The sequence below is a fragment of the Carettochelys insculpta genome, chromosome 9, assembly GCF_033958435.1.
Source record: "Carettochelys insculpta isolate YL-2023 chromosome 9, ASM3395843v1, whole genome shotgun sequence".
Taxonomy (NCBI): Eukaryota; Metazoa; Chordata; order Testudines; family Carettochelyidae; genus Carettochelys; species Carettochelys insculpta.
Window position 1 is genome coordinate 25,194,998 of NC_134145.1, and position 23,620 is coordinate 25,218,617.

Sequence of the window (23,620 nt, forward strand, 5' to 3'; positions counted from 1 at the left end):
AATTGGTTAGCACATAAGAACTAATGTGGATCTTAAGGAGCTGAATGTAATCAATACTGTAGACTCAGAGGGGGAGCCATGTTAGTCTGTAGCTTCAGATGATAATCAGTCCTGTAGCACCTTAAAAACTAACAAATTTATTAGGTAATGAGCTTTTGTGGGTAAGACCTACTTCCTCAGATTAGGAGTTGACAATTAGAATCCAGGGTTTATATGGCAAGTGGGGAGTTGGGGGAGGGGGGAGAAAGGAGAAGGGGGAGGATGGGGGGGGGAGTTATCAGGAACTAATAGGACCAGTAGAAGATGCAAATTAAGTGTGATGGGTGCCATTCCTGGGAATATCTAAGGTGGGTAAATTGCCCTTGTCATGCATAAGAGAATTGAGATCCCCTTTTAAGACCTGACTTAAAAGGGTTAAATTTGCAAATGAATTCCAATGCAGATATCTCTCGTCTACACGTGCCCCAAACTTCGAAATGGCCATGCAAATGGCCATTTTGAAGTTTACTAATGAAGCGCTGAAATGCATATTCAGCGCTTCATTAGCATGCGGGCGGCAGCGGCGCTTCGAAATTGACGAGCCTTGCCGCCGCGCGGCGCGTCCAGACGGGGCTCCTTTTCGAAAGCACGCCACCTACTTCGAAGTCCCCTTATTCCCGTGAGCTCATGGGAATAAGGGGACTTCGAAGAAGGTGGCGTCCTTTCGAAAAGGAGCCCCGTCTGGACGCGCCGCGCGGTGGCAAGGCTCGTCAATTTCGAAGCGCCGCTGCCGCCCGCATGCTAATGAAGCGCTGAATATGCATTTCAGCGCTTCATTAGTAAACTTCGAAATGGCCATTTGCATGGCCATTTCGAAGTTTGGGGCACGTGTAGACACAGCCTCAAAGACTTTACCACTAGATTACAGAAGGAGTGTAAGTTTTATAGGAGTGCGCTATATGTTCATCTCTGGGTTTGCCCATAATGCAGAGGTTGAAGTGAGAAAGGGAAGCCTCTTTAGTGGCCAGCAGAGCCCAATGTAGCATTTTGAGTTGAAACAGGCCTTTTGTCCTATGTATGTTTCAAAATCCCTCTTCACATTGCACACAAAGTTAGTGTTATGGGTTGGTGCACTATTGACACAAGAACTCCAAGGAGTGGTGACTTCTTGCAGAAATTTGAGTTTTGAGAGCAATTACGGCACCCTGCGAAAGGAACTCTAACCATGTTCAGTTTATGTCGGTTTGGAGATTCTTCTTCCTTGCTATCAGCATCAGTCATTGCTTAAGATAATGAAGGATATGCCAGGCTCAAGCAATTTTTTACATTCATAAATGATGCAGCAAGCCCAAAGGAGCTGCCGGCTCTGACCTGCCAAGCCTATTATTACTGAGGCTCAGTCCATTCACAAATTCAGCACTGGCCTCAGTTGTATAGAATTTTTCAATTGTGTATTCTGTGATTGCTTGTAAACAGCAGAACTCCATCAGTTAAAAAGAGAGTAGAATTAAGGAAGAATGCTGATCATATGCTAAGCCTTTAAAACAAACTGCATCATAGCTGTCTGTAAGCATTGGTTACATTCTCATCTTTAGATCTATAGAAGATTTTCATCACTGTTTGTATGGAAGGCGGGTTCTGGGCAGGACAAACTGTGCTTCCCTGCAATGGCTTCTTAGATTCAGGACTCCTAAGGGACAGCTTGCTGAGTCGTTGGAGAATTCCATTCTTATGATTTCAAAAACATATACGGGCTTGTCGAGAAGCATGTCCATGCTGATGTTGTGTCCAGCAGCCCTTGTTGGGAGGCTAATTGCAAACACTGCCCCAAACAGAAGAGCAAAGAGTTAGTTGCTCAGGAGGTATGGTGTCTTGCTCTACCTCTAATTTGCAGAGGTTCCCAGATTCCTGGATTATCCACTAAAACAGTGGGCTGCCCCAGAATGGGTCTCAAAGCAACTAAAACCATCGCAGAGGGATGACCCTCTTATCAGGATAGTGTATGGAATCAACTTAGTATAGTGTCCACTCTAATACCACAGTAAAACTTTCTGGACCCCATAGGAGAGCTTGCAATTTACAGATGAAATGGCACTGGTGCTCTAAGGAGCAATGTGGGAGTGCTGTTGTACACCCTGGCTTGAAGTGGTTCCCGTCATATCCAGGGTTTTCAGTTTGATTTTGGTGCCCCGGTAGGTGAGATAAGCTGGGGTATGATGTATATAGGCACTGGCTATTTGCACCAGGTCCACTAGAAAGTATGGTTCTGGGGTTAGGTGGTAGTTTTAAAACTGCTGGACATATCGGGGTTGTAGAAACCTTAGCTAAGGGAGAATTTTTGTTGGGCAGAATGCTGTCTGGATTTATAAACTTGGTGCAGGAAGTACAATGCTTGCTTTATAAAGAAGGTCCCCTTAAAACTGGGAGAGCTGCTTTTCAGCAGTATTTTGTGGGGTATCTGGTAATCAACACTGGCTGGTAGCTATGGGCTGCTTTACAGAATGGCCTGAGGCTTCTCCAGTAAGAAATCAAGAGGCTGTGACAGTATGTGAGGTCCTAGTGAATTCAGTTTTCATCAGATGTGGACTCTCAAGTGAGTTACACACAGAAATTTCACTCCAGGGTTTAAACGGACTTGTAAGGTTCTAGGGATCCACAAACTTCTCACCACTACAGCAGGACCACAGTCTGATGGGATGGTGCAGAGATGCAGTAGATTTCTCTGGGGTTCAGCTGGCTGCAGGTGTAGAACGGCACCAAACAGACTGCAATCAGCAAAAATCCCATTCCTTCTGATAGCAGCAGTGGTTCTCAGACTTCATTGCACCATGACCCTTCTGACAACAAAAATTACTGCATAGCCTCAGGAGAAGAGACCAAAGCCTAAGTCTGCCCAAACCCAGCCACCCTGGTGGGGGGAGCCAAAGCCCAAGACACACATTCCCAGAGGGGGAAAGGCAGGGGGAGCCAAAGCCCAGTGGCTTCAGACCTGGGCAGGAGCCCGTGACCTGAGCCCCACTGTCCTGGGCAGAAGCCCACAGCCCTGGGCCCTAACAATTCTAACCCAGCCCTGGCAACCCCATTAAAATGAGGTTGTGACCCAATTTGGGGTCCCAACCCCTTATAGGATAGCAGTGAGTACCCTACGACCTCTTATGTTTGGGCATAATGGCAGAAAAATTTTGTATGGAGCTCCTGAAAAAGAACAGATGGGTGTGAACCATTTGGACTACGTAAAAACCTTATAATCCGAAACTGGAAAAGTTCAAACTTCTTCTAGGAAAAAAATTGATGATGGCCTCTGATCAGATAAAAAGTTTGTATTATGTAAGTTTATATGGGGAAACATTTGAAAAAGCGGGGGCTTGGTCTGGTTACACAGTTCTAGAAGAAAGTTGGGGAGGAGGCCGAGTCCTAACTTGGCTAAACCTATGGCAGGAAGCAATACAATACTGACCAAGATAAGTGAAGTGGCGTATGGGAAAAAGTTGGGCTCCAGGAGGTTTAAATGTCTGTAAGAACCATTCGAGAAGATATCCAGGGGCCAGAATTTCAGCTTGGCTGCTTCTTGAATCTGAAGTTGTAGCTTTGAAAGGTAAGGTTGGAAAAGCTGTTACAGAGGTGAATTCCCCATTAGAACAAAATGTGCAGGGTTTGTCTCATCTTACAAATTCCACAGGAATAATAGTGGTTCTTCAGGGGCAAACTGAAAGGAAATCCAGGAAGGAAAAATCTGCATAGAGATTTGGGTGGGAATAAAATTCTTTTGGGTATCATGAGCTGAGAGAAGCCACTGTACATATGTAAGGAGTCAACCTTTGTACTATTTTTAATTTATTTCTTTTCTTTCTTTTTGGAATGGATTATCGATGACCAAAGATGAGATGCAGATGTGGGTGTTCCAGGCTTGGGAAGCCTTTTATAGGTTGTGTTAAAACCTTCAAAGTACCGGTGGGTGAGCCGCGGCTAGACACATGCCGATACTTCGAAGTGCCAGGGCAACTTCGAAGTCCCCTTACTTTTTTGAGGCGTAAGGGGATTTCGAAGTTGCCCCGGCACTTTGAAGTACTGGCGGGTGAGCTGTGGCTGGACGAGTGCCGGTACTTCGAAGTTTAAAACTTCGAAGCTGCCTTGGGGGGAATTTGCTTAATGAACTGCTGCCTATGCATGGCAGCACTTCGTTAGTAGACTCCCAACACCCTAATTACCATCCTTCCTTCGAAGGAAGGTGGTAGTGTAGACAAACCCCTTAAGATTAAGTGTGAACTCACCCTTCAGTTAACCAAAGCGCAAGCCTCCACCTTTTTTTTCCACCAGAAAAAGAACTGCGTGAACCTGGCCACCATGGCTTGGTGGGTCATTTTTTGGGTGGGTTGGGGGGGTGAGAGAAGGGAGAGGAAAGGCAGAGCACAGAGAAACTGAAATCAAACAGAAAACAGAGAGTCGATAGAACCTCATGAACCGAGCGTGACCATGGAAGAAACTAGAAAGAGATCTCTTGCTTATGTTGGCTATAGAGACTTAGTTTAAAGCTCTAAGAAACTGATCCTTTTGTTTTTGGTTGTGAGTTTGGAGGGTTGGGACTTTGCACATTCTTTGTAAATAAACAAGACTGCTTCAACAAAAATACTGCATTTCGTCAATTTCTGCTTCCAACTGGAACATCCCCAGGCCCGGAAGTTTGACTAGCTTCTCAAAAAGAGGCAGCAATGTAATGCTTAAAGAAAGCTAAACCTATTGAGCTAAACTTATTGACCTGGTAGTGTGGACCACAGCGCAGGATTGAAGACTGAGAATTCTGCCTGTGTAGAAACTTCTTGATTTTACTAATTCCCTGTACAATATAATGAGCAATGATGTTCTCTATTCTAGAACAATAAATTTATGAAAAATGTGCATATGTAAACATACATAGTAAAATAAAGTATGCCTTCCCAGGCACATTTTTTTCAAAGGATAGTATTAATTTTATTGAACAGTAATTTTTTTGTGCTTGTAAAGCACTTGAGTAGGATTCCATAAGTGGTTGGAGGTCTATGGTAATGAATCCTAATGCACAATTGGGACTCAAGTTATATCTTGAATATTGTAAATGATAAATTCACTTTGCTCTAGATTTTAAGTAAACCTAAAAGCTGAAGCATACTCATTCAGTTCTGTCTAAATTAGACACTTAACAGTTGTGCTTTTGTCTATAGACATGATTGAATCAAGGTTAAAAAGTGGAACTCTGTCAGAGGCTAAAATCTCCAAGGGAAGAGGAACGCTTCGACTGAGATCCAAAGGTCCTGCCACTGTGGAGGAAGTGGTATGTTTATACTGCAGTAGTAAAGAATAGAGCCTTTGAAACCTTTTAGTGTCTGTTGAATTTCTGCAAAACATCAGATTTATCCTTCCGCAAAGTTTATCGAGTAAAATGGAAAAATTCTAACACAACAAAATTTCAGTGTTTTCTTAATTAGCGAAATGTCACTAAAAGTTTGTTTAAAGCAACATTCAGTATTGAGGTAAGAAATAAAAATAGTGGGTAATAGAACAATGTGGCTCAATAGGAATGTGCAATATTTATATAAATTAATTAAAGCCAGGTTACTTCTGGCATATATATCAGTACTTTGAACTCCCATGGTTTTAGTGCTGGTCTCACCATATTTATTTTCTCTGCTCCCACACTGCCCTTCTAAAGCCCTAGTTCCTGGAACCATATAATTATATGAGATGTGCAGGTTGCACGTTAACAAAACAGTTGTAAACCAGGTGGCTGTGGAGAAAATCTAGAAAACAGGAACACCAACAGCTCAAAACTCAGAAGGCAAATAAAAATATTCCAACATTTATCACTTTAATAAATATTATTTTAAAGACAATTGTGATTTTTTTAGAAGAGTCAGACTCAGGATTTTTTAATGCTTGGAGTCTGCAATACAGATATTTATGTGTACAATGCAAATATTTGACACTTTAAATGATTCAGAGATTAGATTATTCTAGTGTTTGTACAGTATTTATGAATTCATGATTCATGAATAGGACTCCCAGGTACCACAGGTAGTAGTAATAATAAGTTTCAGTAATTTATCGTCACCATTTTTTAGAATTTGTACGAATATCAAATTATCTTTGACCAAGGAAACCTCTCTCTGCATTAATCATCATTTTCAGTTGTTATAGCTTATGAATGATAACTCGAAATGTGAAAGATCTTGGCATCTTTAGGCATTTGTCATGGAAGTGAAAGATGTGTCACATCTGTTTTCCAGCCATATGGTAAGCTACCAATGGCACACCTTAGCCAAAAAGCATCCCTTCTTCTTCGAGTGTCCCCGTGGGTGCTCCACATTAGGTGTCGGGCTCGCCCGGTGCCGCAGATCGGATCTTCCAAGCAGTTTCTGCTGGACCGTGCATGCACCGGTGCGCGCCGCTCCCTTGCGCGCTCCTGGCCACGTGCGTGATCCGGTCCCCGCCAGTTCCTCTTAACCGCCATCGGCTGCAGACAGAATCCGACTAGGCTACGGCCAAGTTAGCGTATTCAATGGTTTTAACTGTTTAAAGTTTTTCAAGTTCTTAGGCTACTGTTAAGTTAGCCAGTTGTTATTTTCAAAAAAAAAAAAAAAGAAAAAAGAAACAACAAGCGGGACGGCATTCAGTCCAGTCCTAGTAACAAGCAGAGCACCGAAGGCCAGGAGCCTAGGGCCATTAGCCCTCCTGCCGCGGCAGGCTATCGGAGAGGGGGAAAACAGCACAGAGAAGGTGCTAAGTACCCCATTAACAACTGAAAGACTCACCAACAATGTCCTCTTCAGGATTCAAGAAATGTGAGTCCTGCCGAGAGGCAATGCCAGTGTCTGATGGGCACAATCTCTGCATAAGGTGCTTGGGGGAGTCCCATGTCATGCAGAAATGCTCCTTCTGTGCAAAATTAACAGCCAGAGCAAGGAAGGACAGGGAGATGCGGCTTAAAATGCTGCTCTTCGACAAGGCCCTCCAGCCAGACGTGCCGGAGCGGCCGCAGCAGGAGGGACCCTCCGGGGCCCATAAAAGGAAAGCCGCCTCCCTCACCCCATCAGTGCAAAAACAGAGGAAAGTCTCCCCAGCCCGATCCCTGCCGGCAGCAACAGCGAGCAGGACGGGAGGGGCGCACAGCCCCCAGCCGCAGCAACAGCTGATCGGCGGTGGCACGGAGAGCCACGTGGAGGCGGCTCAGCCACCCCGCACCGCAGGCAGGGCGGCGGCTAAACAAGTGCCAGTACCGGCGGCACCGCAAGTAGCGGCACTGACCCCCGGGGAACCGGCGGTGCAGAGCGCGCAGGCACGCAGCCTGCAGGCACCAGAGGACACCGCCCGTGCGGCACCGCCCATGAGCGTGCTGAGCACGGCGCGGATGGGGCCGAGATCCCCTACACGTCAGGGGGCGGAGCTACCCCCTCAAGTGTGGGGGAAGGCTGCACACAAAACAGGGCACCGCAGCCCCTCTCCAGACAGGGCTGCAGAGCTGCTTTCTCTCAGCCCTCCGCTTATGCTGCAGACTCCAACCAGAAGGCAGGGGTCCCCCTTAGCCTACCCGGAGCCCCCATCTCCATTTTTACAACCAGCCTCGCCCTGGCTGGGACCACCTTCACCCTTCCTGGGGTTTGAGCTGCTGGAGTACTATCACAAATCGCTGTCTCCAGTGTCCCAGGTCTCTCGACGATCTCGCTCCCCCAGACGCAGAGGGTATGCACCAAGGGAGTGGTCTAGGTCACCTTCCCAAGAACAGTGCCCATGCTGCCATGGTCGCCCCTATCACGCGGGGCATAGACACCACCGGCAATCTACCAGGGAAAGATCCCTACAGACGGTCCCGTATCCCCGAGGGCAATCGCGAACGGGGACAGAGACTCAAGTATCTCAGGGGGAACTGGTTATGGAACCCCGAGATTTTCCCTTGCAAGCTTCCAGCGAGCGGATGTACCATCACCAACAGGAACCGGAAGGGTCCAGAGAGGCGTACCCTAGTGGTTCCTCGCTCTCCTCCCCGGACGAGGCTACGGCCCCGGGGGACGTCCATCCTCCGGACGATCTCAAACAGTTTCAAGAGCTGTTTAAGAGGGTGGCCTTCATGCAAGGCATCCAGACAGCACAGGTGCAAGAGAAACACCATAAGCTCCTCAAAAATCTGAGACCTCCGGCCTCCTCCAAAATAGCAATACCGCTTGATGAAGCAATCTTGGAGTCCGCCACTATGATATGGCAGACCCCTGCGACTATTCCGCCTGTCCACAAGAGAGCGGATAAGAAATACTTCGTGCCGGTGAAGGGCAAGGAGTTCCTGTTCAGCCACCCACAACCAAATTCCTTGGTGGTGGAGTCGTCGCAACAAAGATCAAAGACATCTCAATTCAAGACAGGGGGAACGGACAAAGATGCCAAGAAGCTAGAGCTGTTCGGCAGAAAGGTCTACTCCTCCTCCACTCTACTGTTGCGAATGGCAAATTACGCAGCGCATTTAGCGAACCATAATTTCGACAACTACACTAGGTTAACCTCCCTCATGGACTCGCTTCCAGAGGACAAGAAACCGGTGCTCAAGGCCATCGTGCAAGAAGGCTACGTGGCCTCGAGGACGGGAGTTCAGATTGCCCAGGATGTTGCGGACACAGCAGCACGCTCCATAGCTACGGCAGTGGTGATGCGAAGGGAGTCCTGGCTCCAGACTTCGGGTATACCGAGGGATCTGCATGCAAAGATAGTCGATCTTCCCTTCGACTCGCAGAAGCTGTTTGCTGAATCAACTGACTCGGTCCTTCATTCCAGTAAGGATTCAAGAGCCACACTTAGGACCCTGGGGATTTACACCCCTCCATACAGAAAGAAAAAGTACTACCCTCAACAAAGACAGTACCAGTACCAGCAACAGCATCCCCAGTACCACAGGGGTTACGAGCAAGGGCGACATCAACAGCACCAGCAGTACAGAACTCCCAGGCGACGTTCACAACAGAGCCGTGCGTCCTCGGGGCAGGGCCAAAGGCCACAAGTTTGACACACAGATCCAGGGCTGCGCCATCATTACCATCGCACAAGGTCATCCGAAGCGGTTATTCCACCATCGCCTCCGACCATTCTACGACCAGTGGCAAAGGATCACCACAGACAAATGGGTGCTGGAGATCATAGCCATGGGGTACGCCATCCCCTTCCAGTCGCTCTTGCCGCCACGACCTCCACCCAGGCCCCACCTCCAGGAGGCCTCCCACGTAGCGAGGCTCAAGCAGGAGGTAGACCATCTCATGCTCATAGGGGCAGTGGAAAGAGTGCCGGAGCAACTGCAAGGGAAAGGGTTCTACTCGAGGTACTTCCTCACGGAGAAAAAGACAGGAGGCTGGAGGCCCATCTTAGATCTTCGAGGCCTCACCCGGTACCTGCGCAAGCAACGCTTTCGGATGATCACAATCACCTCCATCCTTACGGCACTGGACGATGGAGATTGGTTCGCAGCCCTTGACTTACAAGACGCGTATTTTCACATAACTATCCATCCGGCTCACCGACGATTCCTCTGGTTCATGGTAGGCAAAGAACATTTTCAATACAAGGTCCTACCGTTTGGCCTCTCCTCGGCCCCCAGAGTCTTCACCAAGACCTTGGCAGTGGTGTCAGCCTACCTGCACAGACAGGGGGTATTTATATTCCCGTATCTGGACGACTGCGTACTCAAAGGGGCCTCGAAGGAGGAGGTACCACGCATGATACGCGTCACAGCAGGCACGTTCTCTTCGCTGGGCCTGGTTATCAATCTGGCAAAATCAAAGATAAACCCCACACAGGACATAGAGTTCATAGGGGCACGCATAAATTCTATTACAGCGAGAGTGTATCTACCAGAGACTCGCTTTCGGGCCATCGGCTCCCTCGTGCAGGTCATCACCTTCAGCCCTACGGTGCCGGTCCTGACGTGCTTACAGCTGCTGGGCCACATGGCAGCGGTGACGTTCGTAGTACAGAACACCAGGTTACACATGCGCAGCATGCAGCACTGGCTGGTGAGCGTATACAAACCGGCAGCACACACCGTTCAAGGGTGGTGTCGCCCACAGCAGAGGTGCGCAAATCCCTGCAATGGTGGGTAAACCCCAAGAACTTGCTAGCAGGGGTACCCTTCCACCAACCACAAATATCGGTTTTTCTTACTACAGATGCCCCCCTCATAGAGTGGGGAGCACACATGGGCGAAGAGGTGACTCAAGGGCTGTGGTCCTCCATGGAGCAGTCAATGCACATAAATATACTGGAGCTCAGAGCAGTGTTCAACGCCTGCAGACACTTTCGAGACCATATACAAGGCAAAGTAGTCAGGATCAGTACAGACAATACCTCCACCATGTTTTATATAAATCGGCAAGGAGGAGCTCGGTCCTGTGCCTTATGTGCGGAAGCAGTCCGGTTGTGGAACTGGTGCATCGCCAACAATATAACCTTGAAAGCCTCGTACTTACCAGGCGCTCACAATGTGAAGGCAGCCCAGCTGAGAAGGCGTTTTGCACTCATGCACGAGTGGCAGATCCGTCCCGATCTGCTACGACCGATTTTTCACGCATGGGGTTTTCCCCAGATAGACCTGTTTGCCACTCAACACAACAAGAAGTGCCCACAATTCTGCTCCAGAGCAGGACTGGGACGGGGGTCCCTGGGGGCCACATTCGCGATCTCGTGGAGGGGCCCCCTGCTTTACGCTTTTCCTCTCACAGTGCTGATCCACAAAGTCTTGCAGAAAGCCAGGAGGGAAGGAGCCCGAATGATCCTGATAGTCCCAACGTGGGATCGACAGCAATGGTTCCCCCTATTCCTGCGCATGTCGGACCGTCCACCGATGCCCCTTCCGGTGGCGCCGGATCTGCTCACGCAAGCCCAGGGGTCCATAGTGCATCTGCACCCCCAAGGCCTGGGACTACAAGCGTGGTTAATCCATGGCTCAGCTCCCTAGAGAGCACATGTACGGAGGAAGTGCAACAAGTCCCAGAAAGTAGCAGGAGGACTTCCACCAGGAAGACCTACAAGCAGAAATGGACTTGCTTCATGGCATGGTGTTCTACCAAACAGCTAGCCCCCCTTTCGGTGCCTATACCTGTAATATTAGAGTATTTACTGGACCTCAAGAGAGGAGGACTCTCACTATCCTCGTTAAAGGTCCACCTTGCTGCCATTTCGGCGTTCAGACACGAGGAGGAAGGGCACACGGTGTTCGCCCATCCCATGGTTACCAGGTTCCTCAAAGGGTTGGTAAACCTATACCCCCCTTGGAAATCGCTTCCACCTTCGTGGAACTTGGACCTGGTGCTTAATGTGCCAACGGGACCACCGTTCGAGCCTTTGGCCACAGTTTCCCTCCGCCTCCTTACGATAAAGACGACCTTTCTTCTCGCAATCACGTCAGCTCGCAGGGTGAGCGAGCTTGCGGCAGTTATGGCAATGCCACCCTGCACTGTTTTTTCCAAGGAGGCGGTAACCATACGGCTGCATCCAGCCTTTGTTCCTAAAGTTTCTTCTGAGTTTCACATTAACGAACCTATTGTTTTACCCTCGTTTTATCCAAAGCCTCATAACTCTAACAAAGAGGTGCGCCTACACATCCTGGACGTGAGGAGGGCGCTAGCCTTCTATATAGACAGGACCAAGTCCTTCCGGAAAACGGATAGACTCCTACTCTCTCTCGCTCCCAAATCGAAAGGAGAAGGTCTCTCTTCGCAGAGAATCTCAAAGCACATCGTATCCTGCATAAAAATGTGCTACGAACTCAAAAAGACTCCTTTACTGGCCACGCCCAGGGCTCATTCCACTAGGGCGGTGGCGGCATCAACAGCCTTTTTCAAGGGCGTTGCGCTAAAAGACATTTGCAGAGCGGCGACCTCGTCATCCTATGACACCTTTGCCAAACATTACGCCCTTCACAGGGTATTCCAAGAGGATACCCGTCTCTCGACAGCGGTCCTCTCGGGGACAAGCTGCACATAATCCAATTACCCACCTCCTATCCTGGGTTACTGCTGGGTAGTCACCTAATGTGGAGCACCCACGGGGACACTCGAAGAAGAAAGAAAGGTTACTCACCGTAGTAACGGTGGTTCTTCAAGATGTGTCCCCGTGGGTGCTCCACTACCCGCCCATCCTCCCCGCTTTGGATCTCTGTTTAGTGTTTTGCAGGAGCATCCGAGGCGGTTGGTCAAGGAACTGGCGGGGACCGGATCGCGCACGTGGCCAGGAGCGCGCAAGGGAGCGGCGCGCACCAGCGCATGCACGGTCTGGCAGAAACTGCTTGGAAGATCCGATCTGCGGCGCCGGGCGAGCACGACACCTAATGTGGAGCACCCACGGGGACACATCTCGAAGAACCACCGTTACTACGGTGAGTAACCTTTCTTTATGTGGGGTGTCAAGGGATAGAACCAGCACAACTTTGCATAGGACTAGCTAACTGCCTGAGTAGTTGGCTCCAGGAGAAGAGTCAGCTCTGTGACAGTGAATGACATGCTTCTCACTTCATTCATATGCATGCCCAAAATGCTGAAATGATCAGATCTACCTGTCATGGAGGAAACTGAAATTTATTTAATCTGTTCCACTTGTGCAGTCACCAGGAAGTCAGATATTTTTCATTAATGGTCATGGTACACTGTCACCTTTGACTTTTGAGGTGTGGTGGGTGGTGGGTAGAGGAATAATATTAACTAAACCCCCAAAACATTAAGGTAGAAGATTTGCTTACAATTTGATTTATTATGAAGTGGGAATAAATCAGGTCTTAAATGAAAAATCTGGATTAATTTGGGTGTCTTGTAATTTTTGAAATTAGTAACCAAAATGTAGCATTTTATGTTTTGGATTTAAACCTTTATGTGTTTTTTTTTCAATAAAGCCATCTGAAATTGAAGAAAAAGCAATAAAAAAAGTAGATGACCTTCTTGAAATGTACATGGGAATAAGAGATATTGAATTAGGTGAGTATTTAATTAATATAGTTAGTATTGCTGTTTGGGTGAATTATATTCCTTTGCTTGGCCGTCGTAATTAATCCAGATCCAAGCTTTCCTTCTCTATGCAGTATGTACATGTAGTTCTGTGCGTTATTGCTGTGGTTTACATCACTAAGGGCTTGTCTACACTACCTCCCTACTTCAAAGGGAGGATGGTAAGTAGGGTGTTGGGAGTTTATTAATGACATGCTGCGGCGTATATGCAGCACTTCATTAAGCAAATTCCCCCACACAGCAACTTCAAAGTTTTAAACTGCGAAGTGCCAGCTCGCGTCTAGCAGTGGCTGACCCCTGGTATTTCGAAGTGCCTCGGCAACTTCTCACTTCATTCATATGTATGCCCAAAATGCTGAAATGATCAGATCTACCTGTCATGGAGGAAATTGAAATTTATTTCATCTGTTCTACTTGTGCAGTCACCAGGAAGTCAGATATTTTTCATTAATGGTCATGGTACACTGTTACCTTTGAATTTTTTGGGGTGTGGTGGGGGTGTGTGGAGGAAAAATATTAACTAAACCCCCAAAACATTACAATTTTGAGGAGTAAAGGGACTTAGAAGTACCCTGGGCACTTCGAAGTACCGGCGGGTGAGCCGCGGCTAGACTCATGCCAGCACCTTGACGTTTAAAACTTCAAAGTTGCTGCGGGCGGGGGGCGGGAATTTGCTTAATGAAGTGCTGCATATGTATTGCAGCACTTCATTAATAAACTCCCAACACCTTACTTGCTATCATCCCTTCGAAGTAGGTTGGTAGTGTAGACGCAGCCTAAGGTATCTCCACCAGGGGTCAAATATAAGTGCTAAGGGCCAGTGGTAAAAGCAAGATAGCAAAACCAGTTTTATTTTTGTTACACTATTATACAGCTCTACATGCCGAAGATTTTTTAGCGGTGGAAAGATTGTCAGTTGTCACAAATAGCTTCAATCAATATGTAATTTAATTTTCATACATTGGCTGTAAATGTGACTAGTTGCCACTGGAAATGAAATATGAGGAAAGGATTCATTCAGAGAATGCTAGCTAGTTCAACTAGTAATTTCACTCATTATTTATCCCAGATTAGCCAAAAATACAGCTCTTCACAAGTGTGTTATTTTTTCAACAGGCAAATGATTAAAAGCTCTATCATTTGCCCCCTGCCCTCTTTCTGTTCTGTTCTCCAGGGGCTTTTGATGTCTGATAATATTCAATCTCCATTAAACTGACGTCTTCCATAGTAGTGGTGTGTTTAGAATGCAATGCTTTCCATTTTAATTCAGAGGTTTAAAAAAAGTAATGATAAACTAACATCCATTATTAGTAATGGAGTAAAATAAGATCAAGCTGTAATGTTTGTCCAGTTAAGGATCTTGTATAGCATGAAGTTTCGGGAACACTTAAATAAATACAGTGCTTTAAATTCAGTGGCAATGCAGTTTGGCTGATAGTATTACGGGGACAAAAAGACATAAAGGGCCCAGATTTCCGGTTGCTTCCAACAGCAATTATGCATGAATAACTCATTTGCAACTTTGAAAATTTATCCCAAATACTATTTTACTAGAGTTCCACACAGGTGCCTGCAGAATATCTCCCGGAATTTGGAAACATATTGCTCTTGACAATTTTAAGGGCACAGAGGAAGCTGAGCCAGTAGATTCTGCTTCTGGATTATTTAAAAATGAGCCATTGAAGGCTTCCACAAATTATTCTTTCAGTGATGTATGGGGTCTGGGAAGTGAATGAGAGCTGCACTTTGATTGGTGGGACAAGAGAACTCCTTGAATGATGACTATGAAGGTCACCTACAAGACTGCTCCTCCAAAGCTGAGGTCTGAGACATGTTGGGCTACCTGGGACTCTTTCTTCAATACTGGTGATGATTGAGATCCTGGACAACTTCTCCTGCTACCAAAAAGGACAGTAGAGGATGGGAAACCTATGTCAATAGAACCCAATCACAGAACAGCTCTTCTGCTGCTGTTCGCAACAAAGATGAATTTCTTTCCAGCCGTGGATCTCTTCCCCAATGCTGACAGGAAATCACCCTCTCCTTCGGCATCACTTATCTATTAGTATGCCTCAGGATGTTGTACTTGGTCCCTTCTTCTGCTACTGTAGTGCTCACTCCAGCACATCAGGCAACCTGATCTGTCCTTTGTGCCTTTATTCAGATGATTGCTAAATCTACTTTTCAACTCTTTACCTCCACCACTCTCTCTAGTCTTTTGTCTGAACATCCCTGACATGTCTGGGATGTCTCACCACTAATTCAGCTCTGCCCAAACCTTTTGCCCAGCTCTTCTTCTCCTTCCATCATCTCTCTTCTTCATCACAATTGACAGTTCTACTCTTCTTACTTTCTCCAAGGCTTGCAACCTTTATGTCATAGACACACAGAAATGTAGGAATGGAAGGAATCTCAAGAAGTCATCTAGTCCATCTCAGCCATGCTGAGGCAGAATTAAGTACAACTGACAGTCCCTGATAAGCATTTTTCTAAACTATTCCTAACCCCCATTCCCATCCTGTGGGATTCCAGAATTTCCCTAGGTAACATATATCAGTGCTTAATTATCCTTATTGATAGAAAGATTTTCTTATATTTAATCTGAATCTTCCATGCTGCAAACTAAGGTGATTCGTTCTTGTCCCACCTTCAGTAGACATAGAGAACAACGGATCTTTATAGTGACCTGTTACATATTTGAAGACTATTATCATATACTCCCTCAGTCTTTTCTTCTCTAGACTGAACTTGCCCCTTTCTTTCTACGTGTCCTCCTAGGACATGTTTTTTAAAATCTCATAATTTTTACTGTAGTCCCCCGGACTTTCTGCAGTTGGTTCACATCTTTTTCCAGTGCTGTATATGGGGCCTAAAACTGGACACAGTTCTCCAGCTGAGGCTTCAGCCATCCCGAATGTAACATTTTCCGCCGATTAATAAATTGCAAGGTGACATTTGCCTTTTTTTTTTAAATAGCTATCATACTATCACCTCGTTCATTTTGCGATTAAGTATAACTTCCAAATTTTTTTCTGCCAGTTATTCCTCATTTTCTATCTGTGCATATGATTTTTCCCTTCATCCGAGTAGTACTTTTTGTCCCTGTCTCCTTCTCACATACTAGGATCTCATTAGCATCTTACCAGCAAAACCTCTACCATCTTTAGTATTCCTGTTGATAAAACCATTCTCTGTGGCTGGTCACTTCGCTCCTTGACTATTGTAATCTTCTTTGAAGGCCCCCAGATTCTCCCCTGCTGTCCTACCCATCTATCCAACGTGCCTCTGCTTTGTGAAGCAGCAGCTCTCTGGCATCTTTTCTTTGGCTTGGAATTTTCTTAGAATCCATTTTTGTGTATTTCTCTCTTGAATGAAAATGTTTCAGCTAATGCTGATTAATTTCACATAATGCTGTTTGTTTTCTTCCGTGGATCTCGAAGCACCTTACAAACAAGGTAAATATTGTTCTTCTTCGAGTGTCCCCGTGGGTGCTCCACCATAGGTGACGGCTTGGCCGGCGCCGCAGATCGGATCTTCCAAGCAGTTTCTGCCGGACCGCGCATGCGCCGGCGCGCGCCGCTCCCTGGCGCGCTCCTGGCCATGTGCGCGATCCGGTCCCCGCCAGTTCCTCTCAACCGCCGTCGGCTGCAGACGGAATCCGACTAGGCTAAAGCCACATAGCGTATTCAACGACTTTATTTGTTTTCTCTTTAAAGTTTTTCAGTTCTTAGGATACCATAAGTAACCGGTTGTTATTTTGTAAAAAAAAAAAAAAAAAAACAAACAAGCTACGGAGGGACAGCTCAAGCCAGTCCCAGTAACAAGCGCCGGAGGCCGGGAGCTAGGGCCATCAGCCCTCCTGCGGAGGCAGGCCATCGGACGGGGAAACAGCACAAAGAAGTGCTAAGTACCCACAAACAAACTCAAAGACTCACCAACAATGTCCTCCTCAGGCTTTAAAAAATGTGAGTCCTGCCGAGAGGCGATGCCAGTGTCCGATGGGCACAGTCTATGCATAAGGTGCCTGGGGGAGTCCCATGTGGCACAAAAATGCGCCTTCTGTGCAAAGTTAACGACCAGAGCACGGAGAGACAGGGAGATGAGAATTAAACTGCTGCTTCTTGACAAGGCCCTCCAGCCAGACGTGCCGGAGCGGCCGCAGCAGGAGGGACCCTCCGGGGCCCTTAGAAGGAAAGCTGCCTCCCTCACTCCATCAGCGCAAAAACGGAGGAAAGTTTCTCCAACCCGATCCCTGCCGGCAGCAACAGTGAGCGGGACGGGAGGAGCGAGCAGCCCCCAGCCGCAGCAACAGCTGATCGGCGGCGGCACGGAGAGCCACGTGGAAGCGGCTCAGCCTCCGATGATCAGCCAGCCGCCCCGCACCGCAGGCAGGGCGGCGGCTAAGCAAGCGCCGGTACCAGCGGCACCGCAGGCAGCGGCACCGACCCCCGGGGAACCGGCGGTGCAGAGCGCGCAGGCACGTAGCCTGCAGGCGCAGAAGGACTCCGCACGTGCGGCACCGCCCTCGAGCGTGCCTAGCACGGTGCCGACGGGGCCGGGATCCCCCGCCCATCAGGGGGCGGAGTTACCTCCTCAAGGGAGGGGGAAGGCTGCACACAAGAGGAGGCATTGCAGCCCCTCTCCAGACAGGGCTGTGGAGCTCTTTTCTCACAGCCCTCCGCTCATGTTGCAGACTCCAACCAGAAGGCAGGGGCCCCCCCTAGCCTACCCGGAGCCCCCTTCTCCTTTCCTTCAATCAGCCTCCCCATGGCTGGCACCACCCTCGCCCTTCCTGGGATTTGAATCGCTGGACTATTATGCAAAATCGCTCTCTCCAGTGTCTCGACGATCCCCCTCTCCCAGACACACAGGGTACGTGCAAAGGGAATGGTCAAGGTCACCTTCCCAGGAACAGTGCCTATACTGCCATGGTCGTCCCTACCACGTGGGGCATGGACACCATCGGCAATCTACCAGGGAGAGATCCCCACATATTACCTCGTACCCCCGAGGGCAATCGCGATCGGGGACGGAGACTCAAGCATCCCAGGGGGGACTGGCCGTGGACCCACGAGATTTTCCCTCGCAAACCTCCAGCGAGAGGGCGCACCATCACCATCAAGAACCAGAAGGGTCCAAAGAAATGTACCCCAGCGGTTCCTCGTTTTCCTCCCCGGATGAGGCCACGGCCTTAGGGGACGTCCATCCCAAGGACGATCTCAAACAGTTTCAGGAGCTGTTTAAGAGGGTAGCTTTCACGCAAGGCATCCAGACAGCACAAGTGCAAGAGAAACATCATAAGCTCCTTAAAAATTTGAGCTCCCCGGCCTCCTCCAGAGTAGCAATCCCGCTTGATGAAGCGATCTTGGAGTCCGCCACTACCATATGGCAGACCCCGGCAACTATTCCGCCTGTCCAAAAGAGAGCGGATAAGAAATACTTCGTGCCGGCGAAGGGCATGGAGTTCTTGTTTAGCCACCCCCAGCCAAACTCCTTGGTGGTGGAGTCCTCGCAGCAAAGATTAAAAACATCTCAATTTAAAACAGGGGGAATGGACAAAGATGCCAAGAAGCTAGAGCTGTTCGGCAGAAAGGTCTACTCCTCCTCCACTTTAACCTTGCGAATGGCAAATTATGCAGCGCACTTGGCGAACCATAATTTCGACAACTATGCCAGATTAACTTCCCTCATGGACTCGCTTCCAGAGGACAAAAAGCCGGTCCTCAAGGCCATAGTGCAAGAGGGCTACGCGGCTGCGAGGATGGAAGTTCAGATTGCTTTGGACGTTGCGGACACAGCAGCACGTTCCACAGCAACTGCAGTGGTGATGCGACGGGAGTCCTGGCTCCAGACCTCGGGCATACCGAGAGATCTGCAGGCGAAGATAATCGACCTTCCCTTCGACTTGCAGAAGCTGTTTGCTGAATCAACTGACTCGGTCCTTCATTCCAGTAAAGACTCAAGAGCCACACTCAGGACCCTGGGGATTTACACCCCTCCATACTCAAAGAAAAGGTACTACCCACAGCAAAGGCGGTACCAATACCAGCAACAGCGCCCCCAGTATCACAGGGGTTACGAGCAAGGGCGGCATCAGCAGCACCAGCAGTACAGAACCCCCAGGCGACGCTCACAACAGGGCCGTACGTCCTCGGGACGGGGCCAAAGGCCACAAGTGTGACATACAAATCCAGGGCTGCGCCATCACCACCATTGCACAAGATCATCCGAAACGACTTTTTCACCATCGCCTCCGACCATTCTACGACCAGTGGCAAAGGATCACCACAGACAAATGGGTGCTGGAGATCATAGCCACGGGGTACGCCATCCCCTTCCAGTCGCTCCCGCCGCCGCGACCCCCGCCCAAGCCCCACCCCCAGGAGGCCTCCCATGTAGCCAGGCTCAGGCAGGAGGTGGCCCACCTAGAGTTCATAGGGGCGGTGGAAAAGGTGCCGGAGCAACTGCAAGGGAAGGGGTTCTACTCTCGGTATTTCCTGACGGAGAAAAAGACAGGAGGCTGGAGGCCCATCTTAGACCTTCGTGGCCTCAACAGGTATCTGCGCAAGCAACGTTTTCGGATGATCACTATTGCCTCCATCCTTACAGCACTGGACGATGGAGACTGGTTCGCAGCCCTCGATCTACAAGACGCGTACTTCCACATAACCATTCATCCGGCTCACCGACGTTTTCTCCGGTTCATGGTGGGCAACGAACACTTCCAATACAAGGTTCTACCGTTTGGCCTTTCCTCGGCCCCCAGAGTCTTCACCAAGACCTTGGCAGTGGTGTCAGCCTACCTGCACAGACAGGGGGTGTTTATTTTCCCGTATCTGGACGACTGCCTGCTCAAAGGGACCTCGAAAAGGGAGGTTCTCCGCATGATACGCGTCACAGCAAACACGTTCTCCGCACTTGGCCTGGTTATCAATATGGCAAAATCAAAGATAGACCCCTCACAGGACATAGAGTTCATAGGGGCTCGCATAAACTCGGTCTCGGCGAGAGTATACCTTCCAGAGGCTCGCTTTCGAGCCATCGGTTCCCTCGTGCAGGTCATCACCTTCAGCCCTACGGTGCCGGTCTTGACGTGCTTGCAGCTGCTGGGCCACATGGCAGCGGCTACGTTTGTGGTACAGAACGCCAGGTTGCACATGCGCGGCATGCAACATTGGCTGGCAAGTGTATACAAGCCGGCAGTACACACCGTTCACAGGGTGGTGTCGCCCCCACCTGGGGTGCGCGAATCCCTGCAATGGTGGGTAAACCCCGGGAACTTGCTAACAGGGGTACCCTTCCATCAGCCGCAAATATCGGTTTTCCTCACTACGGATGCCTCCCTCATAGGGTGGGGAGCGCACATGGGCGAAGAGGTGGCTCAAGGACTGTGGTCACCCACGGAACAGTCTCTGCATATCAATGTTTTAGAGCTCAGAGCAGTGTTCAACGCCTGCAAACACTTTCGAGACCGTATGCAAGGCAAAGTCGTCGGGATCAGTACAGACAATACCTCCACCATGTTTTACATAAACAGGCAAGGAGGAGCTCGATCCCGTACCTTATGCGCGGAAGCAATCCGCCTATGGAACTGGTGCATCGCCCACGATATAATCCTGAGAGCCTCCTACTTGCCGGGCACGCACAACGTGAAGGCAGACCAGTTGAGCAGACGTTTTGCGCTCACCCACGAGTGGCAGATCCGTCCCGATCTACTACGGCCCATTTTCCACGCATGGGGGTTTCCCCAAATAGATCTGTTTGCCACTCAGCACAACAAACAGTGCCCACGATTCTCCTCCAGAGCAGGGCTGGGCCGGGGGTCCCTGGGGGACGCGTTCGCGATCCCGTGGGGAGGCCCCCTGCTTTACGCGTTTCCCCCCGCAGTGCTGATCCACAAGGTTCTGCAAAAAGCCAGGAGAGACAAGGCTCGGATGATCCTGATAGTCCCAACATGGGATCGCCAACCATGGTTCCCCCTACTCCTGCGCCTGTCGGACCGCCCACCGATGCCTGTTCCGGTGGCGCCGGACCTGCTCACGCAAGCCCAGGGGTCCATAGTGCATCCGCACCCCCAAAGCCTGCGACTGCAAGCGTGGCTAATCCATGGCTCAGCTCCCTAGAGAGCACATGCACAGTGGAAGTACAGCAAGTCCTAGAAAGTAGCAGGAGGACTTCCACTAGGAAAACCTACAAACAAAAATGGACTCGCTTCATGGCTTGGTGTTCTACCAAGCAGCTGGCCCCCCTTTCGGTGCCTATACCTACAATTCTAGAGTATTTACTGGACCTCAAGAGAGCAGGACTTTCGCTATCCTCGTTAAAGGTCCACCTGGCCGCCATCTCGGCGTTCAGACATGAGGAGGGAGGGCACACGGTGTTCGCCCACCCTATGGTTACCAGGTTCCTCAAAGGGTTGGTAAACCTATACCCCCCTCGGAAACCGATTCCACCTTCGTGGAGCTTGGACCTGGTGCTTACCACACTCATGGGACCACCGTTCGAGCCCTTGGCCACGGTTCCCCTTCGCCTCCTTACAGTAAAGACGACCTTTCTTCTTGCAATTACGTCAGCCCGTCGGGTGAGCGAGCTTGCGGCAGTCATGGCAACGCCACCCTGTACTGTCTTTTCCAAGGAGGCGGTAACCATACGGCTGCATCCAGTCTTTGTTCCCAAAGTTTCTTCCGAGTTTCACATCAATGAACCTATTGTTCTACCCTCGTTCTATCCAAAGCCTCATAACTCCAGCGAAGAGGCGCGCCTACACCTCCTGGATGTGAGGAGGGCGCTAGCCTTCTACGTAGACAGGACCAAGTCCTTCCGAAAAACGGATAGACTCCTGGTCTCCCTCGCTCCCAAATCTAAAGGAGAAGGTCTCTCATCGCAGAGAATCTCAAAGCACATTGTATCCTGCATAAAAATGTGCTACGAGCTCAGAAAGACTCCTTTGTCGGCCACTCCCAGGGCTCATTCCACCAGGGCGGTGGCAGCATCAACAGCCTTTTTCAAGGGCGTTGCATTGAAAGACATTTGCAGAGCGGCGACCTGGTCATCCTACGACACGTTCGCCAAACATTACGCCCTTCACAGGGTATTCCAAGAGGATACCCGTCTCTCTGCAGCGGTCCTCTCGGGGACCAGCTGCACATAATCCGATTACCCACCACCTATCTGGGTTACTGCTGGGTAGTCACCTATGGTGGAGCACCCACGGGGACACTCGAAGAAGAAAGAGAAGTTACTCACCGTAGTAACGGTGGTTCTTCGAGATGTGTCCCTGTGGGTGCTCCACTTCCCGCCCATCCTCCCCGCTTCGGATCTCTGTTAGTGTTTTGCAGGGGCAACCGAGGCGGTTGGTCGAGGAACTGGCGGGGACCGGATCGCGCACATGGCCAGGAGCGTGCCAGGGAGCGGCGCGCGCCGGCGCATGCGCGGTCCGGCAGAAACTGCTTGGAAGATCCGATCTGCGGCGCCGGCCAAGCCGTCACCTATGGTGGAGCACCCACGGGGACACATCTCGAAGAACCACCGTTACTACGGTGAGTAACTTCTCTTTATCCCCATTTTCTATATGGGGTAACTGAAGCTTAGAGCAAGAACTTCACTTGCCCAAGGTCACCCAGCAGGCTGTTGGCCCAGTAGAGAAGGAACTTAGACTTCTTGAGCCTTAGTCGGAGACCCTGTCCATTGGGCCACACCTCCTCTCTCTGTTCTTCTGCATCCATTGCTTACCCAACCTGAAGTGCCTTGCACACTCTCTTCTGCCTTTTCCATAGCAGTCAGATTTACTTTTGTCCCTGTCCCTGAATTTAAATTTTTTCACCCTAGAAGAGGGACATGGTGTTTTGAAATGTTTTTTTTGGTCATATTTACAACATTCCTTTTCAAATGCTGGTCAAGCTGAGTATTCTTCTGCGTATCATGTCTGATTCACTTCAGCAAGTGTTTGGAAACCAGTCTGTTTTCAGTTGCTGCCTTCTGTATGCAGGTTGTGCGTTGCACTCCATGGTCAGGTCTTGTGCCTTCTCCACTTCCGCAGATTACCCATTGTTCAAGAGTTGGGCTATTTTGAGCTCTGGCTTGCTAAGAGCTGTTCTGTGAAGCACTGCTGATTAAATATGTTGCACAATTTGCATCTTGATCTCAAAATTAAAGTAACTGAATTTAAGATAAGTATTTGGTGTCACAATCTGGCATACACATTTGGACAGCCTGCATTAGACATTGTGTTATGAAGTGTTGTCCCATGTCTCATCTGGTTTGTTAGCACCAGACCTGGATTTACTTTCACAAGACACTATAGTTAGTAGTAAGGATACTGAGTCTCTGCTGAGCAAAGGAAAAATGAACCAGTACTAAATAGCACATGAACAAGATCAAGAAGAAATTTGTCCCTAGGGATCCAAGTGTGCCCTCTGGTATAGCAGAGCACTAGTGATTAAGGAGGAGAAGTTAGGAGTAGCAATCCAGTTGACTCTCTTCGGGACTCTTGCTCCTGAATCATGCTAGATTCATTCTAAAATTTTCCCTAAGCAGATTTTTTTTCCCTCAGGTTTTAAAATATATAATTTTGGAATGTTACAATGTGTACATAGGGCTGTAGTGGGTGCTGTAGGATCCCCTGGCTTGAGGTGGTT

General features: G+C 49.1%; 1 protein-coding gene across 2 annotated transcripts in view; it reads left to right on the forward strand.

The window, feature by feature from the left end:
- GIPC2 (GIPC PDZ domain containing family member 2) overlaps positions 1–23,620 on the forward strand; it is a 56,288-nt gene that overhangs the window by 30,877 nt on the left and 1,791 nt on the right. For both annotated transcript variants that reach the window (XM_075002735.1, XM_075002736.1), the window contains 2 exons: positions 5,178–5,287; positions 12,872–12,953. In XM_075002735.1, coding sequence (XP_074858836.1) covers positions 5,178–5,287; positions 12,872–12,953 — 192 coding nt within the window. The remainder of the gene's footprint in view (positions 1–5,177; positions 5,288–12,871; positions 12,954–23,620) is intronic.